Source organism: Vombatus ursinus, unplaced genomic scaffold, assembly GCF_900497805.2.
Source record: "Vombatus ursinus unplaced genomic scaffold, bare-nosed wombat genome assembly UNPS02010461.1, whole genome shotgun sequence".
In the NCBI taxonomy this organism is placed as follows: domain Eukaryota; kingdom Metazoa; phylum Chordata; class Mammalia; order Diprotodontia; family Vombatidae; genus Vombatus; species Vombatus ursinus.
In genome coordinates, this window is record NW_020950239.1 from 6,559,470 (window position 1) to 6,585,755 (window position 26,286).

The following is a 26,286-nucleotide window of genomic DNA, read 5'->3' on the forward strand; positions in this document are numbered from 1 at the left end:
TAAGTATCTCATTTATCCATCTAAATATACGATGGGATATTATATGTTGAATGGATTAAACTGCCGCATTCAAGATTCCAATTCTGGAATCAGATCAAATTGACGCAGATAGAGGCCATAAATCAAATTCAAGACACTTTATCAAAGAATATATTTCTGTTTTCTAAACAAATTAAATATAGGTAATATTTCAAATTGGGCAAGAATGAAAAAAATTTTTTCTTGCATTTTTAAAGACACTGAAAATATGTTCTTAACACAACCTTTATTTCAAGAGTGAACTTCAAAGGAGCTTACATTTAATCACAGTGACCAAAGAAAACTCTATCAGCGTGGAAATAAAGATTTTTCAATCTTTTTTATATTTTTCAATATATTTAAACCTCAAGTTGCTTTTTTTTCTTTTGTCAAAATGTCAAAATTGATATCAAAAATATCAATAATGAAAGGGGGAAGGGAGGAAATAACAACAGTAATATATCAAGCTTTCACTATAAGATTATTTAAGTGAGTTACAGTGGGTCATAGGGTAACAGGATCTTAGATTTTAAGGTCCAAAAGGACCAGAGAAATCATCTAGCTCAACCTCTCAACAAAGAAAGATTAACTGATTTTTCCAAGGTGAGACAGGAAGTAAATGGCAGAGCCAGGATTTGAACTTGGATCCTCTGACTCCAAATTTAAGGCTCTTCCCTTGTGCATTAAGCTCCCTTTCAGGGAGTTTCTTAAGTATGTTATGAACTGCTTACTGAGTTAACTCCTATAGAAAAAGTAACAGAAATCTACTATATTCACAGTCTTAAAACATCCCATTAACTCTAGTTTACATCTTTCCACAATCTGCATGTTTATGAACTCATAGCTACCTTGACCCAGAAGCAAGGCCACCATCTCTTCATGCCCTTCTCTAGCTGCTTCCATGAGTGGAGTATAACCCTCATCATTGACCTCTTCCAAGTTGGCTCCTCGCTCGATGAGCAGCGCTGCTAGCTCCACATGGCCCCCGCAAGCAGCCAACGTCAGTGGGGACTCAAATGAATCAGCAGGCATATTGACTTGTGCTCCACTATCAAGAAGTAACCTGGCCACTTCAACATGGCCATCCTGGGCACAAAAGTAGAAGTTATAGAAGAGCATTAGATATTGTTAATATGAAGAATGAAAGTTCTGAGTTGAATAGTTTTCTATAATTCTATTATCTTAACCCACTGACACTTCAAATAAAGAGCAGGGATCAATATTAGGTCATACGATTTAATATGTCATTTAAGGCCACAAGACTTATATTAAATATAGATTCTTGGTACTATGTGGCATGAGAAAGAGGAAAAGGAGGCAGTGGACCAAAGAAATAGAAGATATGATGTGCATACCTTTGACCCAGCAGTAGCACTTCCAGGGGCTGTATCTCAGAGAGATTATAAAAATGGGAAAAGGAAGCACATGAACAAAAATATTTATAGCAGCTCTTTCTGTGGTGGCAAAGAATTGGAAACTGAGGGGATGCCCATCCATTGTGGAATGGCTGAACAAGTTGTGGTATATGAATGTAATGGAATACTATTGTGCTATAAGAAACGATGAACAGGCTGACTTTAGAAAAACCTGGAAAGACTTGTATGGACCGATGCTGAGTGAAGTGAGCAGAACCAGGAGAACGTTGCACACAGTAATAGCCACGCTGTGTGATGACTAACGTTGACAGACGTAGCCCTTCTCATCAATGCAAGGATCTAAGACAATTCCAAAAGACTCATGATGGAAAATGCTATCCACATCCAGAGAAGGAACTATGGAGTGTAAATGCAGATTGAAGCATACTATTTGCTATTTTTTTTCTTCTGTTGAGTTTTGTTTCCTCTTTCTTGTGGTTCCTCCTATTGGTTCTAATTCTTCCTTACAATGTGACTAATGTGAAAACATGTTTAATAGGAATGTATATGTAGAGCCTGTATCAGATTGCATGCGGTCCTGGGGAGGGAGAGGGAGAAAAATTTAAAACTCAAAATCTTATGGAAGTGATTGTTGAATATGAAAAATAAATTCATAAAAAAAAAAAAAGAAATAAAGAATTAGAAAATATGGCTTAACACTAAAGAAGAATACAATCTGACCCGGCAGACAATACTGGAATAAGAAACAACCAAACACTAGGTGGTACATTACCAAATGCAAAAATCTGTGACAGTGCTTAAATGCTATATGAATTTTTTAAATGAAATGAAAAGTCATTGAGTTAAACAAAGTCCCTCTCTTCCTTTGGAATACAGCTCTACCAACTAAAGCCCTCTCTCTCAAACTGTCTTGTATGTAACTTTGAATATTCACTTCACATTTATGCCGTATTTATTTTTATATGTACTTGTCTCCCCGATTAAATTATTCACTGCAAGCAGGGATTGCTTTCAGCCTTTCTCTTCATATGCACAATTCTCTGCAGTGTAATTTAACTGACTGAAATATGATTCAAATCCCAGGAAGATCTTAGGACGAAACATTAACAAGATAATTGGTGAGTACGTTGAAAAGGAAGCAATGGTTACAGTGAGTGTGCCTTCATCAATTTCCTTTCCTGAACTGGCAAATGAAGGGGGATAATGTTCATATATTCCCCATTTTTTGAAAAGCTATTCTTATGGAGAAGATGATGAAGTACAGACCAGGTTTGGCAGTAGTGTCCAGGGATTTGTGCTTGGCCCCGTGCTGTTTAACATTTTGAGCAATGACATGGATAAAGACACGCATACATGAAATGCTCATTAAATCTGGATGTGACGTAATAAAGCTAGAAGAGATAGCTAACAAACTGGACGCCAGAGTTAGGATCCAAAAAGATCCTGACACATAAAAAGCACTGGGTTGAATCAAATAAAATGAAATTCAATGGGGACAAATGTAAAGTTTTACACTTGAGTTCAAAATCAACTCTCTAAGTACAAGATGAAGCAGGCAGGGCTTGATAACTTCTGACTGAAAAAGTGTTAGGGGGTTTTAATACCCTGCAGTCTCACTGTGAGGCTACACCTGAAGCAAATCCATGGGATCTTGGCCTCTACTAAGAAAGAGATCACTCTCATGCCTAAGGAAGTGATGGTGCCTTGGTAGTCTGCCCAACTGGAGTACTGAGGTGAATGCCAGATACTGCCATCTAATCTGAAAAACCTCCGAAGAATCAAGATGGTACAGAACCTCAAGTCCATGTCATACTGAGGATCTTCAGCCTGAGGAAAAGACTTGGAGAACGTGATAACCTTCTTAAATAACCAAGGAGCTATCCAACAGAAGCAGGAAGCAGAAACTACAAAGAAGCAAATTTGGATTTAATGTCAGGAAAAACTTCCAACCTACAGCTATTCCAAAGTGCAAAGGGCTGCTTTGACATCTGGTGAGGATGCACAGGGCAGACCTGGCAGGTGGTATCCAGGGATCCGTGCTGTTTAGCACTTTTAGCAATGACAAGGACAAAGGCACAGATGAAATGCTTATCAAATTTGGATATGATATAAAGCTGGAAGAAATAGCTAACCACCTGGAGGACAGATTTAGGATCCAAGGATTGCCACTCCCTGAAGGTTTTCAACAACTATTCCTTTCAGGTAAGGTTGGATTAGATAACCACAGAGGTCCTTCCAACTCTCAAAATCTTGTGATTTAATATGAACGCTAAAGGTTTGGAAGGATCTGGATAAGTGAAGAAGATGAAGAACATTCCAAGTAATGGGGTAAGCATAAACAGACAGCACCAAAGGAAGTAAACAAAATAAGAACATAAAGAAGACTCACAAAACTGCAGCACAAAATTCATTTTCTGAAATACTGGGAGATGTAGTCTGAAATGATAGATGGCCTTGAATACAGACTAAACAGTGTAAGTCCTTGTAGGTTCTTAAGGAAAGAAAGGAAGTGTCTGAAGAATATCATGCTTGATTAAAATTGAAGATGTCTGTGGTGGCATTCTCAAAGACAATATCCATCAAAGGTAAGAACTCAAGTCAAGAGAAGAATTCCTGTCTCACTTCCTGGAATTCCAGTCAGAAACTATTTTTCCCCACTGGGATACTGCAAGCAAAGCACTCTGTCCAGGGTTTTGCCTAAATAAATCTTTTTGTAAACTGCTGAATGACCTCAGGGTATCTCATTACCTGCCTGAGTCAGTCCCAGTTCAGAATAACTGACTAAGTCATGCAGATTGGAAAAAAACGATCATGTTGAAGCAGGAGACTGCAGTGCAGAGGAAGATGAGCCTGGATCAGCCCCTAGGGTTCAGGAAGAGTTTTTGGTGATGCCTCTCAAGAGAGTGGTGCCTTAACATTAATCACCCCGCCCCCTTCCCCAAGGAAATGAGGGAGTAAACTGTGGCCATTCAGCAAGAAGAAATCAATATGAACATACTAAGTCTTTAAGAACAGGGGTTTTATGTTGGTTCAATCATTTCAATAGTGTCCAACTCTTCATGACCCCTTTTTTGGGGTTTTCTTGGCAGAGATACTGGAGTGGTTTGCCATTTCCCTCTCCAGATCATTTTACAGATTAGGAAACTGAGGCAAACAGGGTTAAGTGAATTACCCCGGGCAGCACAGCTCTTAAGTGTCTGAGGCTGGATTTGAACTCAGGAAGATGCGTCTTCCTAACTCTAAGCCCAACGCTCTGTGCACGATGGTGCCACCTAGCAGCCCATAAGAACAATACGTGCCCATGTATCAAAATAAAGTCCAAATGGGTTCATGATTTAGATATAAAGGCTGATACTATAAGCAAACTGGAAGAGCAAGGAACAGATTTATGGAGAATAGAATTCAGGACCAAACAGGAGACAGAGAACATTATGAAACGCAAAATGGGTAACTCTGATTACATTAAACTGAAAAGATTTTGCACAAACAAAGCCAATGCAACCAATATTAGAAGGAAAGTAGAAAATTGGGAAAAAAGTTTTACAACCAGTCTCTCTGATAAGGGCCTCATTTCTAAAATATATAGAGAATTAAGTCAAATTTATAAGAACACAAGTCATTCCCAAATTGATAAATGGTCAAAGGATATGAACAGGCAGTTCTCAGATGAAGAAATTAAAGCCATCTCTAGCCATACGAAAAAATGTTCTAAATCACTATTGATTAGAGAAATGCAAATCAAAACAACTCTGAGGTACCACATCACACCTATCAGATTGGCCAACATGACAGAACAGGAAAATGGTAAGTGCTGGAGAAGATGTGGAAAAATTGGAACACTAATGCATTGTTGGTGGAGTTGTGAAATGATTCAACCATTTTGGAGAGTAATTTGGAACTATACCCAAAGGGCTATAAAAATGTACATACCCTTTGACCCAGCAATAGCATTTCTAGGGCTATATCCCAAAGAGATCATACAAATGGGAAAAGGACCCACATGTACAAAAATATTTATAGCAGCTCTTTTTGTGGTGGCAAAGAATTGGAAATTGAGAGAATGCTCATCCATCATGGAATGGCTGAATAAGTTGTAGTATATGAATGTAATGGAATACTACTGTGCTGTAAGAAATGATGAACAGGCTGACTTCAGAAAAACCTGGAAAGACTTGTATGGTCTGATGCTGAGTGAAGTGAGCAGAACCAGGAGAACGTTGTACACAATAACAGCCACATTGTGTGATGACTAATACTGATAAACTTTAACCTTCCCAGCAATACAAGGATCTAAGACATCTCCAAAGGCCTCATGATGGAAAATGCTCTCCACATCCAAAGAAAGAACTATGGAGTTTGAATGCAGATAGAAGCATACTATTTGCTATTTTTTTTTTCTGTTGTGTTTTGTTTCCTCTTTCTGGTGGTTCCTCTTATTGGTTCTAATTCTTACTTACAACATCACTAATGTGAAAATACGTTTAATAGGAATGTATGTGCGGAGCCTATATTATATTGCATGCCCTCTTGGGGGGGGGAAGGGGAGAAAAATTTAAAATTCAAAAGCTTATGGAAGTGATTATTGAAAACAGGACTCCATGCTTGATGGTACTCTGTTGGCAGAAATGCAAACTGATCCAACTATTTTGATCAACCAAATTTGAAGTAATTTCAAATTTTGCCAAGAAAGTGACTAAAATGTCATCCTCTTACTGAAATCTCCCTGTTAGGCAGTGAGATACCCCAAGAACGCCAATACCCTTCCCCAACAGAAAGCCCTACATACCAAAATAGTTACAGTAGCACTTTTAGGAACTAGAAACAAAACAAATTCTACCTAAGAAAATCTGTGGTACATGAATGTAAGAAATAATGAATATGATAAACACAGAGAAACATGAGAAGATTTAGACTGATGCTCAGCAAACAGAAACAGGAAAATATTGTACACAATGACTATATAAATAAAAAGAAAAAAGAAAAACTAAGTGCTATTAAATTATAATGAATCTCTTAAATAAGAGATTAGAGAAGGCACTTTCTCAGCTTCTTTACAGAGACAAGGAACACTGCATGCAATATATACTGTTTAGTTTTGCTTATCAGTTTATGAGCCTTTTTGTTCTTTGTTTTAAGAGATAGTTCTCTGGAAAAGGGAGTAGTGATGATCATACTGGAAAATGTAAAGGATGCAAAAACAAAAGATATCAAAAACATTTTTCCAAGTTAAAAAAAAAAAAAAACAATCCCTGAGCTACCATGGGATTCATAGCTGGAGAGACCTCAGAGGATTTTCCAGTCCTATTTCCTCATTTTACTCATAAGCAAAATGACACCCAGAAATGACAAGTGACTTGACCAAGGTCAAAAAACTGGTGTATAATGGACTGGGTTTCCTGATTATAAATGCAATTCTCTACACTGTGTCACTGTCTGGAGGAACAAGCGCAATTTTGGCTGCTTGAACTTCTTGCAAGAATGAGACCAGAGAAGAGGTCAAGTGGGGAAGACTAAAATGATCACAAGGACTGGACAGTTTTATAAGAAAAAGTATTAAACATCAGAATTCTCCATCCAGAAGAAAAGAGGGCAAAAGCACGGGCCCTGAAGTCAGGAGGACCTGAGTTCAAATCTGGCCTCAGACCAAACACCTGACACTTACTAGCTGTGTGACCCTGGGCAAGTCACTTAACCCCAATTGCCAAAAAAAAAAAAAAAAAGAGAGAGGGCAGAGAGGAAACAGGATAAAAAAAATTTTAAATCATTAAAGACCTAAGACACATATGAATATATATGAATGTATTCACAAAATCTTGAAAAAACAGGTTCACAGAACACTTCTATGAAATTTCTCTGCTACCTACATGCAGGCTCATGCCTCCTGCAACCTGAAAAAAGATCTTCCCTTGAATTTTCCAACCCCACTCAAGTTATTGTCCTATTTTTCTCCTCTCCAAGATGATGATGATGGTGATGACAACAGCAGCTGCAGCAGCAGCAGCTGACAGTTATCTAGCACTTAACGTGTGGCAGACACTTAGCAACCATCCTCTCGTCTGATCCTAACTCTCTCCAGTGTCTTCACTGCAGCCCATTCCCATCTCTACTCCCTCTCCCACCTCCCAATCTCTCAAGTCACCAACACCCACTTCACTGCTAATTCCAACAGCCTCTTCCAATTATCAGGCTTTATTCTTGGTCTTTCTGCTGCTTTGACATCGTTGATCTAACTGCTCCTTTTAGTCTCTTTGGCTGGCTTTACATGCATCTTCTTTGACTTAAGCATAACCATTATTCCTCAAGGTTCAATGCTGAAACCTGTTTACTTCTTACTCTACACTCTCTGAAAGATTTCATTAGTTCCTTCTGGGTTCAATTAATAACTCCTACATAAATGATCCCCAAATCTATAAATCTAGCCATAAGGTCTCTCCTGAACTCAAGTTTCCAAAGACAAACTTCCTGCTGGACCATCATAATCTCAACATGTTCAACACTGAATTCAACACTCTTTCAAAATTCACCTCCTAATGGGCATTAACACCATCCTCCTCATCACCTTCCTTTATAACCTCAGGAGCATACTTGAATCTTTTCTCTTTTTAATTCCTCACATTCAATCAAGTCATGAGACCTTGATTTTATCTCTATAATTTTTCAATCAATAATCAATAAGCTGTTTTTACAAGCACCTACTACATAGCAGGCATTGTGCTGAGAATACAAAAAGAGGCAAAAGAAGTCCCTGCCCTGTGGAGATACCTGAGGTCTGTGTTGTGAGGTCATTAACAAAAGGGTGGATCTAAAGTGTAGCCACTGGGCTACATGGAAGAGGTGACACTTTACAAACTGGGTAATCATTCAACAAGACAAAAGGCAGAATAAAGGCCATTCCAGGCATGGAGAACAAGCCAGGATAAAGAAATGGTGGGAGATCAGTTCAGGATGTATGTAGGGACAGTGAGTAGCCATCTGGCTACAGAATAAAGCATGCCATAAGATAAGGCTGGAAAGAGAGGACATGGAATGAACATCTTGTGATGTTCATCAGCCCAAGGCCCCCAGCACTGCGGATGTAGGCCTTGTCAAGGGGCAACTGTCACGGTGACAGGGTAGTCATGGTGTGCCTCCTCTGGGACCCTAGAAGGGAGTCCTTTGTCTGGCCCGTCACACTTTTATGTGCAGGAAGGAGTTAAGATCTGAGCCAGTACGAGCTGACCTACCAGCCAGCTGGTGGACTAGAATAAAAAATGGACAACAAGCTATTCTGCTCATGGATTCTTGTCCAAAATGCACTATTCTGAGGTCCTGTTCCCACCAAGAGAGAAGTAGGCCTGCAGTGAAAAACCTGGAATCACAAAGGCCCTCTATACTTGTAAGCTCCTAAGCATAACAAAGACAGAAGAAAAAAAAAGTCCCTGATCAAAGAAAACAAAAAGGCACCATTACATTTTTTCCTTTCATGGTCCACAAGTTGTCTAACTAAACGTATTATTTTTTGTAACTGCATTTAATTATGAATTTTGTGATCTAAAACGATTAAGAAAGATTCTTGTGGTCATTCCATAGGAGAGTTTGATATCATAGCCCAATTTAGACTACGCTTTTCAAAACTTTCCGAGTTTCAAATCTATTAGTAACAAGCCAAGTTAAAGAGAAGGGAACATATAGGGTTCTTTGGCTAGGAGCAAACTGTAACTGTACTTAGGTCATAACAGAAATCTCCAGACTATCTGGGTTAGTCTTATGCAATAATACCATGAGAAAACCAGCAATAGTTTGATGAGATTCTTGCACAGCAAAGACATTCAGCATGTTCAATGACTAGACAGGTTTCACCCTAACTCACCAAAATCAATGTGTATCATACATGTTTCACCAGTCTTACCATGCAGGCTTCCATTAAGGCAGTGTGCATTTCATCTGTTTTATGCTCTTGATCCGCACCAGCTTCCAGCAGAAACCTCACCATTTCTAAGTGACCTAAACCAAAAGTAGACCAAATTACTTAAAAAATAATTCCTCAACACTCATAAGTTGAACAAATAAAGTAAAAAGTACAGTTGCTATTAAATTTATTTCAGCAGTTGGGTTTTAATTTAAATGCAGAATTTAATTAAGAGTATCAAAGTCAGGTAAAGGCAAATAATTTACAAAAGACTCAAACTTCTGCTCTCTACCAACACTTTATTCGGCTGCCACTGATGTCCAAATCAGAGCAGATTTTTCCTTCTGATATCACTCCCTCTCCTTGCCACCTTTCAGTATCAATGCTAGATATGTTATAATTTCAACTAAACATGAGAGCATCAAGAAGCTTTTGTGGGACAGTCTAGGAGACTAACATTTTAACACTATGTCACTGCAAAAATTCATCTGAAATCCCAAATAACCAATATATAAATGAACTTTTGGAGCACACTCCATTTGTAAGTCGAATAACAAATTATTTTGAAATAATATTTATTAATTTCCCCAAAAAAGCTTCAAATAACCCTATTCAAGCATTACTAAATTTAATATATTCATCACAGGAAACAATAATTAAATGTGTAAAAAGGCAAACAAAGTTAATTCCTCATTCATTTGACTTAAGGACCACAGCTCTAAATGAGTCAATTTTCCAGATCACTTAACAAATACAGTACTGTAGCACAGTGGCTGGCACACAGTAGGTGCTTAATAAATATTTATGGATATTTTTACAATGAAATCACACACATTGATAATTAATACTGTGTTGTGGAAGTTGTGAATGCAGACAATAAGGAGCAAAGGCATACTAATCACAACAGATATCCTTTGCTTTTCTAAAAAGGTCCTTTGTGGGGGCAGCTAGATGGCACAGTGGATAAAGTTGTGGCCTTGGAGTGAGGAGGACCCGAGTTCAAATTTGGCCTCAAACACTTGACACTTACTAAGCTATGTGACCCTGGGCAAGTCACTTAACCCCAATAGCCTCACCCAAAAAAAAAAAAAAGAAAGAAAGAAAAAAAACAGTCCCTTGCCAAGCTTGCTTTTTTAGCTACTTATCTCATTCTCATAAAGGTGGAATACAAAATATGCAGTTTTATTACCTGCAATGCAGCATAAAATAGCTAAGTTTCTTTAAAATTAATTATTAAATCAAAAGCAATCTCTTTTTTCAAGGTGCATGTCTTAACCCTCTGAAGTTTCTTTTCAATTGTTTGCCTTGTCTTACAAAGTTCAGAACATCCTCATTCCTACAAAACCAACACAATGGGCCACTGATAGCCCTCTGTCAGTTTCAAATTATTCCTACTCATGATTGCACCACTCCTTCACCATTTCAGGCTTAAAATTATCTAAAGACAAGGCACAGCCCAGCCACAACTCATTCTCTAGCACGTGCCATAGCAGAAGTTGGCAAGCATTATCAAACCCAGATTGATTTCATCATCACTGTTCTAGGCAGAGACAATGTAAAGAGTTCTCTGAGAAAGTCGAAAAATTATTCAAGAACTAATTTTGACCAGCTACAGCTAGTCTTAAAATAATCCATCTTAATTTGTCTGAAATGCCAGTTCCATTGACTCACCAGAAAACCTATATGGCCTAGTTCTACTACATTTGGCCCTAAAAATCTTTTGTATTTTGCATATGTAAATCTTTTCCCCTTAAGATCAGTAACTTGTGTTTTTGCCCTTTCCCTTTCACTAGAAGAAATGTGGTGTGGATTCTACAGTAACCCTAACCCCATTTTGCTGCTTTTTCCAATAACATCAGCAATTATTTATTGAATTCCACTCTAGCTTGATTTTATTGCCCAGTGAATAACAACTGTCATCTTCTCACCCCCAGTTTACCAACCCCAATGTTGTTTTGGGACTGGTTTTGGAGAGGGTCTGCCAAATAAAATTGAGATTTGATCTATCCCAACAAAATATGCTGCCTAGACATTGGAGCTACCGACAACTGGTTATTCCAATGCTATACACAGACTCTTCCTCAACATTTACTTGTTTGTTTGTGCTACAATGACATATGTGGTATTTAGTGGGCCCTTGAGCCAAATGATATCCTCGGGGAGGGGCGCAACGCTACTTGGACCCAGCAAAGCTCTCCAGTATTGACAGTGCCCACTGCACAGTCCAATCACAGAATTAGAGAATTTAAAGCTGCTTCAACCATCATCAACATCAGGTCAAACCTGAAATGAAAAGAAGTGAAGTGACTCGGGGTCACATGGGTGACTGGCTGGTCAGAAGGAGAGCCAGGACTAGAATACTTACTGCTCTCTTGGCTCCCAGCTCTGGGCTTTTACTATCTCATCACAGATGTCTCCAAGATACCTTAGAGTGCCAAGGAGAAGCATAGACACTGTAAGCTTTGCCCGTTTCTTATGGGTCAAAGGGTTCAATACATGCCAAAGTCACTGTCACTGATTTTGTAGCCAACTGACTTTTCCCTTCCACTTTCTCTTTTCTTATCTCTTTTGTTTCCTTTCCCTATTGATTCTCATTTTTCCCATAAAGCAACTGAGATTTTGCAACTATCACGAATCAGTGAGCACATTCATAGAACCACAAAACCAACTAATATTGAGTGTCAGTGACCTCTGGATCTTCAGCTCTTAATGGATAGTCTTTAAAAAAAAAAAAAAATTCAGGGTACAATGCCATTTATATGCCCACAGTTACCAAAAGGCTACTCTGGGTTATTACTATAACTGAACTTCTAAGTCTTCTGTCAAATTAAGGCAATATATTGTTAATATGCATGGCCATTTTATGCTATGGGCTACAATGATCAGAATTAAAAACACTCAGTAATTTTTGTTGTCCAAAGATTAGCTCCATTATGTTTTGTTTGCCTTTGATTAACAGAAAGTGAAGTAAATTCTGCACCTGAATCTATACGTCAAGCAATTTTTATTCACTGAGAACCAATTCAAGCACTTTTTTTTTTTTACAAAGTAACTCTATACTATAGGATGCAAATGTTTTAATTTTGTTCTTTACTAAAAATAATCTGATACCAGAAAAATCAAAAGTAAATTTTCATTTTTTTCTAAAATAAAGGTTGTATACTATACCTTTGTAACAAGCTAAAGTAAGTGCGCTCTCCTTAAATTCATTGGAATGCGTATTGATTCCAGCCCCATTTTCCAGCAGCAACCTGGCTACTTCCACATGACCGGCACTTCCTGCTTCCATGAGGGGAGTGTGACCATTTTCATTATGGTCTTCAATACTAGCACCAGATTCCAAGAGCACCTTTACAACGTCTACATAGCCTCCAGCACAGGCATATGTGAGTGCTGTATTTCCTAGTTTAGTAAGGGGAAAAAAAGAGGAAAGTTACTAAGGAAAAAGGGAATTAAAATAAAAAATTTTAACAAGAAACAAAGCAACTGAGATGGTACGTTTACCTATTTATCTACCTATGTGTGTGTATGGGAAATGTTACAGTTAACATAGTCTTAAATCCTAACTACATTGGATTTTTAAAAATCTACTACCTAAATTCTTCTCTGCTTAAAATTAAGTTAGATACATCTGGAAAACTGGAGAGCGTCCTCGGGATCAGAGAATAAAAAGTGTCAGCTTCAGAAAAGGCAAAAACAGCTTGCCTTTTTTCCAACAAAAGTCCTACAGGCTAGTCTTTCACCAAGTCTTTGTTGTCTTAATTTTCTAGAAAGTTATTCATCTAGTACAAACTGACTAGATTCTGTAGACTTTAACCATACACAACAGTTGATACTGTTCTTCCCAAGACACTGCTACTTTATGGAAGGTTAATGACTGGTAACCTCAGGCTAATCAAAGTTTACGTGGATTAAAAGTCTCACAGCACATCAAAATGATATTTTCTTTGATATAAAATAACAGTTTTTGAAACTATATTTACTAATTTATATCAATGAATCTTTTATGGATTGTTTTAATACTTTAAAAAAAACACAAGCACAGGTAAAAAAATTCTAAAAAGAAATACAAGAAATGGTCAAACAAAACCATTCTCTGGAGAAATTAGCATTTGTTGGACCTTAAAATTATGTAATCTGGCCCAAAAAAAATGACTTAAGAGCAAGAAGTCTCAGAAACATTTATCACAGCATTATGGGCCATAGTTTTATATAGTATGGAATCAGGCATCTTTATTCCCCCCAAATCTCTTCAAAACCATACGATTTTAGAGGAAAAATTTGCTAAGGGGCCTCAGGAATGTATGTCAATCAAGAACAAAAGACCTGTTAACAGAAGAAACAAGTTCTCCACATATTACCAAAACAAGCCCAAAAAAACAGGTTCTCCTGTCACTGGCAAATCAATTTTTAACATAGAAATGAATGAGCAGTTGCATTCAAAACATATTCTGAAAGCAATTTATTTTAATATTTTGAACAATCTTATGTATATGTCAAATATGTGGGCAACTTAAGAAACAAATTGAGTAAAAGAACATTATTAATAATGACCCTTTGAACCTAACAGGTGCTTACTATAGTAGGCTGTTACCTTTCTGGAAGGCCGAGCAAGAGATAACCATTACCTGTTGAAGACTGTGCATTGACGTCGGCCCCGTGAGCCAGCAGCAATTTCACGATTTTGACATGGCCTCCATTAGCAGCAGCCATTAAAGGTGTGATGTCGCCTTTAATGCCCCTGTCTTCTACATTAGCATGCATTGCCAACAAAACCTTGGAGGGAAAAGAGCGTTACAAGGTTATGCTGGCAACAGCAAGTGTCCAAGTGCTTGATGTGGAATTCTTGAGCATTTAACAGGTGCCTATTACCAGTGCAAAATTTAGGGAAACATTTAATTACTTGAGAAAACGGGAAAGGGGAAGTTTTCATAGTTACTTAATAAACAAAAACTAGGTAACAAAATGACATTCTATTATTTTTCAAAGTACCAACCTGTGCAAGCTCATAATATCCAGCTGAGCAAGCTAAACAAAGAAGGCTTTCCCCTTCTTCTGTATGCTCATTCACACTTCGCCCTTCAATTAGCAACTTTCGAACAGCATTTACATCTCCTTCTGAACAGGCTTCTGCCAAACTGCGACTATTAGAGGAAGAAATTTCAGAATTTCACTATATACAAAGCATACTGAGAACTTCTGACCAGAAATATATCATTTTCCCCAGTCAAATGAGACAGTCCATCATGTGACACAGATCACAATTAGTTTGTGAATGCCTACATTCTACCATGACCTGGTTCTTTCTTTAAAAAACATGAGGCCAATATTTCCTAATCAAGACATGTCACATTTCCTGATATGTGCAACTGTATCTTCTCTTCGGGGTCTCTAATGAATTTTAATGTGTGGCAACTACATGTGAAATAAAACCCCTACATGCAAGGCTTACTCTAATGTAACAAATTAGTAATGCATAGATTCAAGCAAATGGTTAAATTTTTAAAAATCTGTAAATAAAAGGCTGGCATGCAAAAGGCATTTTAAAATCAGTGCAAACATTAAGCTTAAAAAAATTCCGCAACACTTATTACTTGGAATACTGTTTAACCAATTTTGTTAAACAAAAATGGGGGTTGCAATTTATGTCAATGTTAATACTTGAAAAATCTTGATATTATGTTCCACCTACTTGAATCAGCACTATAACATTCCCTACAAAAGCCTTTGATTCCCCTCTTCAATCTGGCCAATCCCAGCAGGCACCATATTCAAGGATTCTCAGGGTTATATCATTACTAAGGCAGGGCAGTAACCTCTAAATGCTAAACTAGGAATGAGAAACAATGCTAAAAGCAGGAAGGCAAAAGTACTCAGAAGCAGAATAACAGGTAATCAAACAAACAGGATGGTGAATAAAGGGGACAAGAGGAAAAGTTCCATCTGCAATCGGTAAACTACTCAAAATGGATTATATTCATAAGCTGGTAAACAATTCTATAATCCTTTTATACTTTCATTGGAGTTTCAAAAGAAAGATTCTGATACACAGTAGGAAAAATACTCCAAGTGTTAAAGAAAAACTATTAATACTGTACTCTGTTTTACGAATAAGACAGAAATACTTTTTTAAAAAAATTTAATATTAATCAAATATTAAAACAATTTATAGCTTAGATGTTCAAATTGGTATAGTTGCCCAATGACCACTGATATTACTCTCTAACTCCAGAGGATCTGAGGTAACATTAACAGGAATTTTGAACAAGGAAAAGATCACATTAGAACAGTTTTAAAGTTAACATTCCAAAACCAGTCTCTACTCAGTGTGCTAGAAGGATCTTCATTCAGGCCACACCCTCAAGGCTCCGATTGGAGGCCACTTCTCCCTGCATTCTATCTTCCTGGGTGGTCATTAGCTTCCCAAGACTCAATTACCATACCCATGCACATGATTCTCAGATCAATTTAACCAGTCCTGTAAACATGTGACACAAAACATATCCAAAACTGAACTCACATCTTCCCCCACTCAAAAACCCTCCCTTGTTCCCAATTTCCTAGTTACTGCAGAAGGCACCACCAACCTAACCTCTCAAGTCACTCACGGTAGCAACCCAGGCATTCTCCTCAATCTCTTACTGTCTCACCCCCACTCCCTCACATCCAATCTGCATCCAAGTTCTGTTGATTCTATCTTCATAATATCTTGTATCATATACGCTTCCTTCTCTTTTCTGACACTGACACCGCTGGAGCATTTCATGGCCTGGGTTCCTAGAAGGCTCACAAGATTGTAGGTAAAATAAAGTAAGTAGCCAAACTAAAAGGAAAAGAAAATTAGCAGTTTGTCTATGGAAACTGCCTGCTGGAAGCCTCCCCTCTCTTCCTAATATTGAGATTTAGTTTTCAGTCTATATCTTTTAACTAGACCGATCAACTGGGTACAATCCCACCACAAAAGAAAAGTTAGCTGATACTACTAGGCTCGCTGTAATAGGAGGTTCAAGTTTGATGAATTCACCTACTTGATCAACAAAGTTGTTAGTGTGGTTGGAAAGGTCTTCTCAGAGTAAAAACAGGGTTGCTACCCCAGACACTGTCCTGACTTTTCTCCCTCCATACTACCATGCTGGAGCAACAGTTCACTGCTTCATGCCTATACTTTTGCAGTAGCATGTTGGTTGGCCTCCCTCTACTCAGCTAAACATCCATGGCCCACCCACTCCCCATCTGAACCCCCCAGTTCAATAAATTTCAGTGGCTCATTACCTCCAGGATTGAATATAAAATCCTCTGTTTAGTTTTTGAGTTGTTTTTCAGCCGTTTTTTCAGTCGTGTCCAACTCTCTACTTGCGGTTTTCTTAACAAAGATAGAAGAGTGGTTTGCCATTCCTTCTCCAGCTTATTTTACAAATGAGGAAACTGAGGCAAACAGGGTTAAGTGACTTACTCAGGGTCACACAGCTAATAAGTTCCTGATGCCAGATTTGAATTCATGAAGATAAGTCTTCCAGATTCCAAGACCCGTGCTCTCTCCACTGTACCGCTTTAGCTTTTAAAGCCCCCTTCATAACCTGGTGCCCTTCTATCTTTCCAGTCTTCATAGATTTTACTGCCCTCCATATGTACTCCATGATGCCTTGATACTGGCCTCCTTGCAGAACGTTAAGAAACTCTCCCAAGTCAGTATTTTCACTGACTGACTCTCAGGCCTGGAATGCTCTCCTCACTCCTTCGTCTCCACCTCCTGGCTACAGGCTTCTTTCAAGTCCTAGCTAAAATCCCACCTTTCTGCAAAAAGTCATTCATGATTTCGCTGGTCGCTACCCCATCCATGCTACAACCTCCAATTTACCTTACAGCTTGTGTGTATGTATTTGTTTCCATGCTTATTTCCTCAGAATATATGCTCCTGGGAGGGAAAGGGATGGTAGTGTAATGGAGAGGAAGGAGTCCAGCCTCTTAATAAAATGAAGAGATTATTCGGTTCCTTTTTGAGCCACACCCCTCAAGGAACGAAAAGGGTCTTTACCTCACCCACCAATCAATTCCCCACTTTGGAATAGTAAGGTGGGGCAAAGTACCTCTTTAGAAGGATCGGAAGGCCCAAGACTCTTATCTAAATTCTGGTTACCACTCCTTAATCCATTTCCCTAAAACAGGCCTTCTGTATTCCACCCAAGCCATCTTCAGCCTGGGAAGGGTTTTTTTAGAGAGAAATATCAGTCCTGAAAACTGCTGTAGAAACTAAAAAGGAGGTTTTTAATATGCTTTCTTCCTTCCATACAGGCTATTTTTACTTACTCTCAAAACACCCTACCACTTTTCCAACAGTTTTAAGGTTATTATTAGAAAATACAACTTAACATCTACAGATGATTGTTCCTTAAGAGAAATATTTAGTTATAGACTAAGAGGAATGAAAGTGGAACCTTCTGGTGTCAGAAATTATGTGAAAGAAAAAAGGCACCAATCACATTTTCTTTACATGCCTCCTTAGTGTTGAAAAACCCATTCTTTCATACGACTTCTACATACACTAAAGATGGTGATGTTTTAAGTTAGGATGTATTTAAATGTTTTACAAAAATAATCACCTATGGGTATTGAATTAGGCCACATCTAACAGGATGGACCAGGGAACCACGAGCCCCTTATGCACTCACTTGTCTGTGGGGCCAGCACTAGCCGTGCTCTCAGCTCTCATACGGGTAAGGGCAGCAGCCGCTTCATCCAAGGCACAGCTAACAGAGGACGTCAGCCTCCTGAGCACTTCTGGATCTGCAAAAGCTTTACCATCAGCCGTAGATAATTTGCCAATTCCTTCATGGTGGTTTACCAGGCCGATGAGGACACATCAAAAGCAAAAACAAATGAAATTCAAGTTACTTAAATGCAAACAAAATTGGTCAAAAGTCAGTGTGTTCCTCCAAAGAAAAAGGCAAGAGACAAGGCAGGCTAAAGTTTAAAAGAATAATCTGCAAAGAGAGGAGCAAGGAGGCAAGAGGAGAGTTGAAGATCGTCTTCATTGGGAGTGGAAGTTTCCTCTAGAAGAGCTTCCTTTAAGAAATCAAGAGTCCGGGAAAAAAAAAAACCAAAAATTTGTAACTTGTTTTGAGGATTAATAGAACAATACTGGGTAGTGCCTAGAAAAGTGGTCACTCAAAGCTAGTATTTATGTCAGTCATCCTTCCTAATGACAAAGCTATCTGTCATTAAGTAGCTTGAATTGCTTTACTCAAATTGCTCAAATATCTATTTCAATTTTCTTTAGAAATTTGACTAGGATTTCCTCTTACCAAAAATGTTTACCATCATTTCACAAAAGACTTGACATCCTATGCTTTTACTTTGTATGAAGCAAATTTTTAAAAGCATCAATTCAAAAAAAAATCAAAGTACATTTCAATATGAATAACAACAATAGCATTAATATTTAGCACAGTGATTTCTGAACTCACAATGCTGACGACTGAAAGTGTTTATGGAAAAGAAACAGTTTTTAAAAGTATGATTTGGAAGGGGGAAAGATATTGTTCAAGAAACACTCTGGAAAAAAAGAAGAAAAAGAAAAAAAGGGGAGAAAAAAAGAGAAACACTGTTCTTAATGATTGAATATATCCAAGAGTTAATTCAAGATTCAAGATCCAAACACGTACCTGCAGCCTCAAGCAAAGCTTCCAATCTAGCCTGTGTTTCAGGATCTACAGTTCTGAGGTCTGTACCATCAGCTGTACCAGACAAAAGCAACTTGGAAGCAGTTTCCAGCATTGGATTTTCCAAATCATCCTGATCTAAAATGAATGACTCCACCTGAAAAAAAGAAATCCATATTAATAAAATTCCTAATTAACAAAGATGATAAATATGTAAATAAACTCAAACTCACTAGGCATATTCTCAGCTAAATAACTTGTCTAGGAGAGATCTCATTTATCAACACAGGCATCACAAAATTATTACCTAGCCTTACACAACTTTTGCTCATCTGTACAACTCGATACTTTGCTTAGTATTTATAGATTCTTGATTTTTAGAAAATGACAATATTGTGTATAATCCATTGCTGTTCAGTTGTTTCAGTCATGTTCAACTCCTCATGAATGAATGTCTGAGGCCAGACCCAAATCTAACCTCAGGAAGATGAGTCTTCCTGACTCTAGGGCTGCCTTAATAATCCTTACAAGGTTCATAAATGAAAAAATTCAACCCAATTAGCACTTATTAAGTACATATTACATACAAGATGAAAGGAAGAGAGGAAAACAGAACAGATTTCACAGCAAAGAGAAAATGGATCCAAGTCTACATTCTGACAGGGACTGGCTAAGTGATTGTTTAGGCAAGTTAACTTCTCAAGGCCTCAGTTTCCTCATGTACCACCAGCCGAATCCAAGTAAATCATGCTCCTAGAGAAAAAAGTTCAGCATCAGAAAACTTCCTAGCACAGAGATTTCATCAGCTTTAGGCCTCACCTCACCAGCACCAGAATGAAGAGCTGAAGGGCAGATCTAAAATCCCCTTCCAAAGCCTCCACCAGCTGTGATGCTAGAATTTGACTCTGCTCTGGTCAAGCTCCACTGTTCAGGTACCTTTTCTTCCTCGACCCCCCCCTCCCCTCCCCCCGCCCCCTTCCCCTTTTTCAGCTTCATGTTGTGTGTTGTCTCCTCCAATTTAGATTGTAAGCTCTTTGAGGGAAGGGACAATCTTTTTGTATCCCCAGCACTTAACACAATTCCTGGCACATAGTAGGAGCTTAATCAGTGTTTATTTGATAACTGAATCTATAAAACAAGGGGGTAGAAGCAGAGGGCCTCTGTAAGATGCCTTTCTAGGACATAACTTCTCAGTGCTCTAGGTAACTAGAACTCTAAAATAACAGAAAATTGGGTAATAACGAATTAGTGGAGCACACCGCCTCTCCAAATGTTCTCTACATCCATTAAATCACAGGAGTGGACCTTTTAAAAATATAATAAAATAAAAAAGAGTGGAAGGTGTGTGTGTGCCAGGCAAAAAAACAAAAAACAAAAACCAAAACAAAACAAAAAACCCAGTTTGGACCTTCAAAGACCTAACCTTCTATTAGAAAGGAACAAATAAACAGATAATTGTGTATATGCACATGAAAGGATCAATCAATCAAACATTAAGTACTACTAGGAGCCCACCATTTGCTAAACCCTGGGGATACTAAAAGAGATAAGCTTCCTTTAAGGAGCTTGCATTATAATGGGGGAGACTACTACAAAAACATAGACAAAGTAAGAGAGACTGGATAACTGGAGGGAAGGCACACGAATTAAGGAGGACTTAAAGAAAGTCAGGGAGGTCCTTAGTCCCAGGCAAGCAGAGAAAGCATTCCAGCCATGGAGGAAGGCCAGAGAAAATGTCTACCCCAATTCTCTTGTTCATGGATCAATCAGGAAGCCAGTGTCACTGAATCAAAGAAGATTGGAAAGGTAGGAGGGGGCTAGGTTATGAAAGGTTTTGAACGGATTTTGTATTTAATGCTGAAGGTGACTGAGAGTCACTAGCCTTTCAATAAAGGGGGTGACGAGGATGAACCTATGTATGAAGAGTTGACTGGAGTGGGACAGAGACCTGAGGTGATGGGAGCCTGCATGAGACTTAGGGCACTGTCAGAAGACAGAAGGGGGCTATTCAAGAAATGCTCCAAAGGTACAAGCAGGCCCTGGCAAGAATTTGGACCTCGAGGGGGAGAATGAGAGATAGTGAAGAATCCAGGACGGCTCCTCAGTTGTGAGCCTGAGGGACTGGGAAGACGGTGCTGGGAAGGTAGGCGAGGGAGACTGGGGGGATGGTGGGAGAAGGGTGGGCAGCAACATCTAATCTGACCTGTCTGAAAGACAGTTGGAGATCAGTGAAGAGTTGGGAGAGGATAGATGGATTTGAGAATTATCTGCATAGAGATGGTAATGAGATCCTAGAGTTGATGAGATAGCGAAATAGTACTGAGGTGGACTCCGGAGGGAACTCTGAGGGACAACGACAGTTAGAGGGTGTGATATGAATGAGTATCTACTAGACACAGGGAGCAGTCAGTGAGCATAATAACCAAAGACAGTAGTATTCTGAAAACCCAGAGAGAAGACTGCATCAAGGAGGAGAGAATGATCAATATTGTCAAAGGCTGAAGAGAGGGCAAGGTAAGTGAGGATTTGGCAAGTAAGATTACGGTTAACTTTGGAGAGGGCAGTTTCAGTAGAATGATAAGGTTGAAAGCTGAACCACAAAACGTTAAAAAAGAACAAGAGGAGACAAAAGTGTAGGCATCTATTGCAGATACTACAAAGGGCAGAAGAGATAGGACAATTCTTTGAGGGATAAAAGGAGCAATCTCACTTGATTTTTACAACAATCCTGCAAAGTAAGTGCTATTTTTATCCCCATTTTACAGTTGAGAAACTAAGGCAAAGAGAGTTAAGTTTGTCCCAGAACTAATAAGTTTTTTAAGGTCCTATCTGAACTCAGGTCTTCTTGACTCTAAGTCCAGTGTGCCCACTAGGCTGACAACTTAAGGGCAGGGTTCCCTTAGGAAGTGGGAACTTGAAGGAAGCTAGGCATTCTAAGAAGAGAAAGTGAATACTACATTCCAAGGCATGGTAAGTAGGACAGTTTGGCTACACTATACAGTTCAAAAGAGAGAGAGAGAATAATGGGATAATTAGCTTTCTTTTGTACCACCAAAGTTTAGCACAGTGCCTGGCATAAAATAAACACTTCAGTACTTTAAATAACAGATTAAACATCAGGAAAGCACAGATTGCTCTGGGCTTCAGCGGCACTTGTAGCTCAAAATCTATGTATGAGTTTATGACTGACTAGTTTTGGCCAAATAACACACTAAGTACTATGAATGTATACTATCTATTAGAAGGAATTTTAAGGCATTATAAATATTATGAGTTTCATTATGAGTTTCTAAAGCATTGGAATATATCTTTTTCACGTTAATTTGACAATACTTTTCAGTGCGCCACTCTCAACTCAGCAGAAGAATCATAAAATAGACCTCTGTGCTGAGATCAACCCTCTCCCCCAAGACCTCACCTCCGATTTTATGAATGAGGAAAAAAACAGACCTAGAGAAAATAAAGTCATATAAAATGTAAGGTACAGATTGAGAACCAGAATCCTACAGCTTCCTAGTAAATGAATGTTTTCTGAGGGTTTATTAAATAAACTGTTCCATTATTTATAGTCATTAGTGAAAAATCATTTCAAAAATTCAATATAATGCTATTAATAAAATAAATGAAACAGAAATAGGCTGAATTCACTGATCAGGAAATACTGATACAGTTAGTATAACTAGCTGGGTCATATCAGGGACATGAGGGAGAAAAACTAAAACACTCAAACGTAACTCTGACCTTCCAAACGAGAAAATATTTGGTATCTTGACTTTATAAATATTATTTAGAAAATTTTTCTAAAAAGTTAAGAGACATCCCCCCCATGTCAATGAATTACAAATTTTCTTCCTAAATTCCAAAGGGCAAATACGTCTAACAAAAACAAATTAACATGAAATGCAGATTATTCTGAGTTTTACAATCTACTATACTAAAGACTGTTATACTATCCAGAATTCAAACAGATAAAAATGTAAGCTCCTTGGGAGCAGGGGTTTAATAAGGCAAGCACTTGATAAATGACCAGTTGAAGCTTTCACTGAAAATTCCAAATAGTAAATAATATACCTACATTTTAATTGTATTTTACAGTCAGAGTTATTTACAAAGGTGGCAAAGAAAGCATGATAAAATGACAGAGAGAGTAATATTTTATTAGACTAGGATTGTGAAGGCGTGAATTATCCACAGCCAAGCACAAAACAAAATATTAAAAAGTTAATTTTCATTATTAGAAAATGTCATAGGTGGAAAAGACCTCCAAGGTACAGCATTTGCCATCTAACTAGTCAACATATCCACATGGAATGACCTCTACACAATCTCTTAAGTGAGCAGTCTCTGCTTGAAGAGGTCATCCTAGACTACCTCTGCTATCTCTCTCTGTGTCTGTCTCTCTCCCCAGTCAGGTACTTAAGAGTAAGATCTTAAGGGACTTCCATTTAAGGCTCAGTGTTTACAGTTTGCAGGGTTCCTAGAGCTCCTGTAGTATACATTAATCATTCTATAATGACCAAACTAAGGCTCAAAGAAGGACTTTGGCCAGTCAGTATCCCAGCTACTATCTGAATTCAGGTCCTCCAACTTGCAAATTCCTGACTCTTTCTGATAAAACATGTTACTAATATCTATTATAAGAAACCTTAAAAAGTGGTGTTGTTTTTTTTTACAATTTCAGAACATAAAGATAAACAGAAACAGAAATGTCAGTTACCTGAACTAAGCTACACTATAGTCTACCTGTCTCCAAAAATTGTCCAAGGCGATTTTTTAGTTTTTTGGGGGGGGGGGGGGGGGGGGCAGGGCAGGACGATTGCTTTTTTTCCACTAGAAAATACTACAGTTCACTAAAGAAGAATGGACCAAAAAGGGGCCATGGAATGCAGGTAGTAAGAAACAAAAAGATATGAATTTGTAAATAATATTAAATAGCAGTTCAGGGCAACATAAAACATGCCACAAGATGACATGATTCAGAGGGTGACTAAAGAATTTTGTCAAGTGGTGATGGAGAAAGATTTTGTGGAACAGGCACATGTGAGGAGCGTCTCACAGAAGGAACAAGATCTGATCAGAAAGAAATGGTACATGGACTGGAGAGGGGGAATAAAAATAGCCTGCTGTAGGGAAGGGGGAATAATGAGTTAAGTAATTCCACATCACCAAATTCTTCAAGCAGAAGCTACATGAGGTGACCATTCACTGAGTACATGATAAAGAAAACTTCAACTCTGTGTTGGATTTGACCTTTGCCAAGTCAGCTGGCAAAGTGGGACTGGAGCTCTGGAGAGAGTTGAGAGCTTAATATGTAATATAGGAAGGGGAGTAGCCATGGTCTTCTTGCAAATTAGGTTCTTTGGAAATCCTCAGCTTGAAGCTACGGAAGATCAGAAATGTGAGTCAGTCTTTCATCTCTGCATCTTTAAACAACACTTTCTGGAGTACCGTTAACTTCTGCGGGTTTTCTGTCCATGAAATGAAGACCAAGAAGGATCAGCACAATAAGGAGGAAAAGGAATCAAGACAGAGGAATGTCATGAGACTCCAGGTAGATAAAAGAATGTAGAAACGGGGGTTGGGAAATAAGGAGACTATTAAGTCTAAAGTTCTTTCCATGTATGAAAAGGGTGCCCTTGGAAAACCAGCATACTTCATGTTGGAGTGGAGGGAAGAGACGTTAAGCTATCATGGAAGGCATGAGATGATATGACCAATTAATTATTTTATGGACTAAAGCTGGAGGACAGACAAGGGGGATGAAGGAGTCAAACTTAACTGAGTAGCTCAGAAGGTCATTGGTCAAGTGAGAAGAACTCAGAGCCTTTTAAAAAGAAAATTACAGAGCACTGGAGCCCCCTGCACCTTGTGTAAGAAAGATATTGATTCAATCTATAGGAAAAAGGAGATTTCTTCTGACAACCCAAGAGTGTTAAGAGCCTATATAAACAGTAGATTGTATACAATAGGTGGAACATAGGTTGTGTATTTTTTATATTGATACATAATGGACTTATTTTTCCTTTCTTTAAAAATAGTTTATTTTCAGTTTTCAACATTCACTTCCACTAAGATTTTGAGTTAAATTTTATCTCCCTCCTCTACTCCCCTCCCCAAGATGGCGTGCAATCTGATATAGGCTCTACTTATATATTCATATTAAGCATATTTTCACATTAGTCATGATGTAAGCAAGAATTAGAACTAATGGGAGAAACCACAAGAATGATGAAACAAAACAAAATAACAAAAGAAAAGGGGGGCAGATAGTATGCTTTGATCTACATTCAGACTCCATAGTTCTTTCTCTGGATGTGGATAGCATTTTCCGTCATAAGTCTTTTGGCGATGTCTTACTTCTTGCCTTGCTAAGAGCCAAGTCTATCAAAGTCAGTCATTGTACAATGCAGCTGTTACTGTGTATAGTGTTCTCCCGGTTCTGCTCACTTCACTCAGCATCAGTTCACATAAGTCTTTCCAGGTTTTTCTAAAGTCTGCCTCCTCACCATTTCTTATAGCACAACAGTACTCCATTACATTCATATACCATAACTTGTTCAACCGTTCCCCAATGGATGGGCATCCCTTTAATTTCCAATTCTTTGCCACCACAAAAAAAGCTGCTATAAATATTTTTGTACATGTGGGTCCCTTTCCCATTTTTATGATCCCTTTACGGTCAAAAGCTTTTACTTTTTGTCGAGGTAATTGGGGTTAAGTGATTTGCCCAGGATCACACAGCTAGCAAGTGTCAAGGGTCTGAGGCTGGATTTGAACTCAGGTCCTCCTGACTCCAGGGCTAGTGCTCTATCTACTGCATCACCTAACTACCTCCATAATGGACTTTTTTAACTGGTTAAAAAAACTTGACCTCCCCACCTCAACTGCTAGTGCCCTCTCTCTCTTCCCCTTAATCTGCTCACAGTAATTTTGTATTTATTATCCTTCTATATACTATGTGTACATATTGTTTCTCCCAGTAAGCTCTGTGAAAATGGGGATTATTTCATTTTGTGTGTACGCTTATATTCATAGTACCTAACACAATGCCTGACACACAGAAGACACTGAATAAATATTTGCTGATTGAATCACTGTCTGGGGTCAGACAGGTACAGGTAGGACTTGAACCCTGTTTATCGCCCTCACCATTGGCCCTTTATAAGGTCCTGTCTCTGCAGAACTAGAGAAGAGAGGTAAAATCTTGATTTTCAAAAAAGGGAAGAAAGAAAAGTCTCTTTATATAATATATTCATATAATTGAGTTTGATTTCCAGTCCATGTAAAAACAAAGGCTAATTAGCAGGCATGTAGAAAAGGAAGATCATGAAAACAGGTTATGCCA

At 38.3% G+C, this 26,286-nt stretch overlaps 1 protein-coding gene across 6 annotated transcripts in view; it reads right to left on the reverse strand.

Moving 5' to 3' along the window:
• ANKRD17 (ankyrin repeat domain 17) overlaps positions 1–26,286 on the reverse strand; it is a 115,919-nt gene that overhangs the window by 69,761 nt on the left and 19,872 nt on the right. For all 6 annotated transcript variants that reach the window (XM_027854598.1, XM_027854594.1, XM_027854593.1 and 3 more), the window contains exons 2-8: positions 18,945–19,098; positions 17,952–18,108; positions 14,279–14,426; positions 13,911–14,058; positions 12,451–12,684; positions 9,283–9,377; positions 867–1,104 (exon numbers count right to left, since the gene is read on the reverse strand). In XM_027854598.1, coding sequence (XP_027710399.1) covers positions 867–1,104; positions 9,283–9,377; positions 12,451–12,684; positions 13,911–14,058; positions 14,279–14,426; positions 17,952–18,108; positions 18,945–19,098 — 1,174 coding nt within the window. The remainder of the gene's footprint in view (positions 1–866; positions 1,105–9,282; positions 9,378–12,450; positions 12,685–13,910; positions 14,059–14,278; positions 14,427–17,951; positions 18,109–18,944; positions 19,099–26,286) is intronic.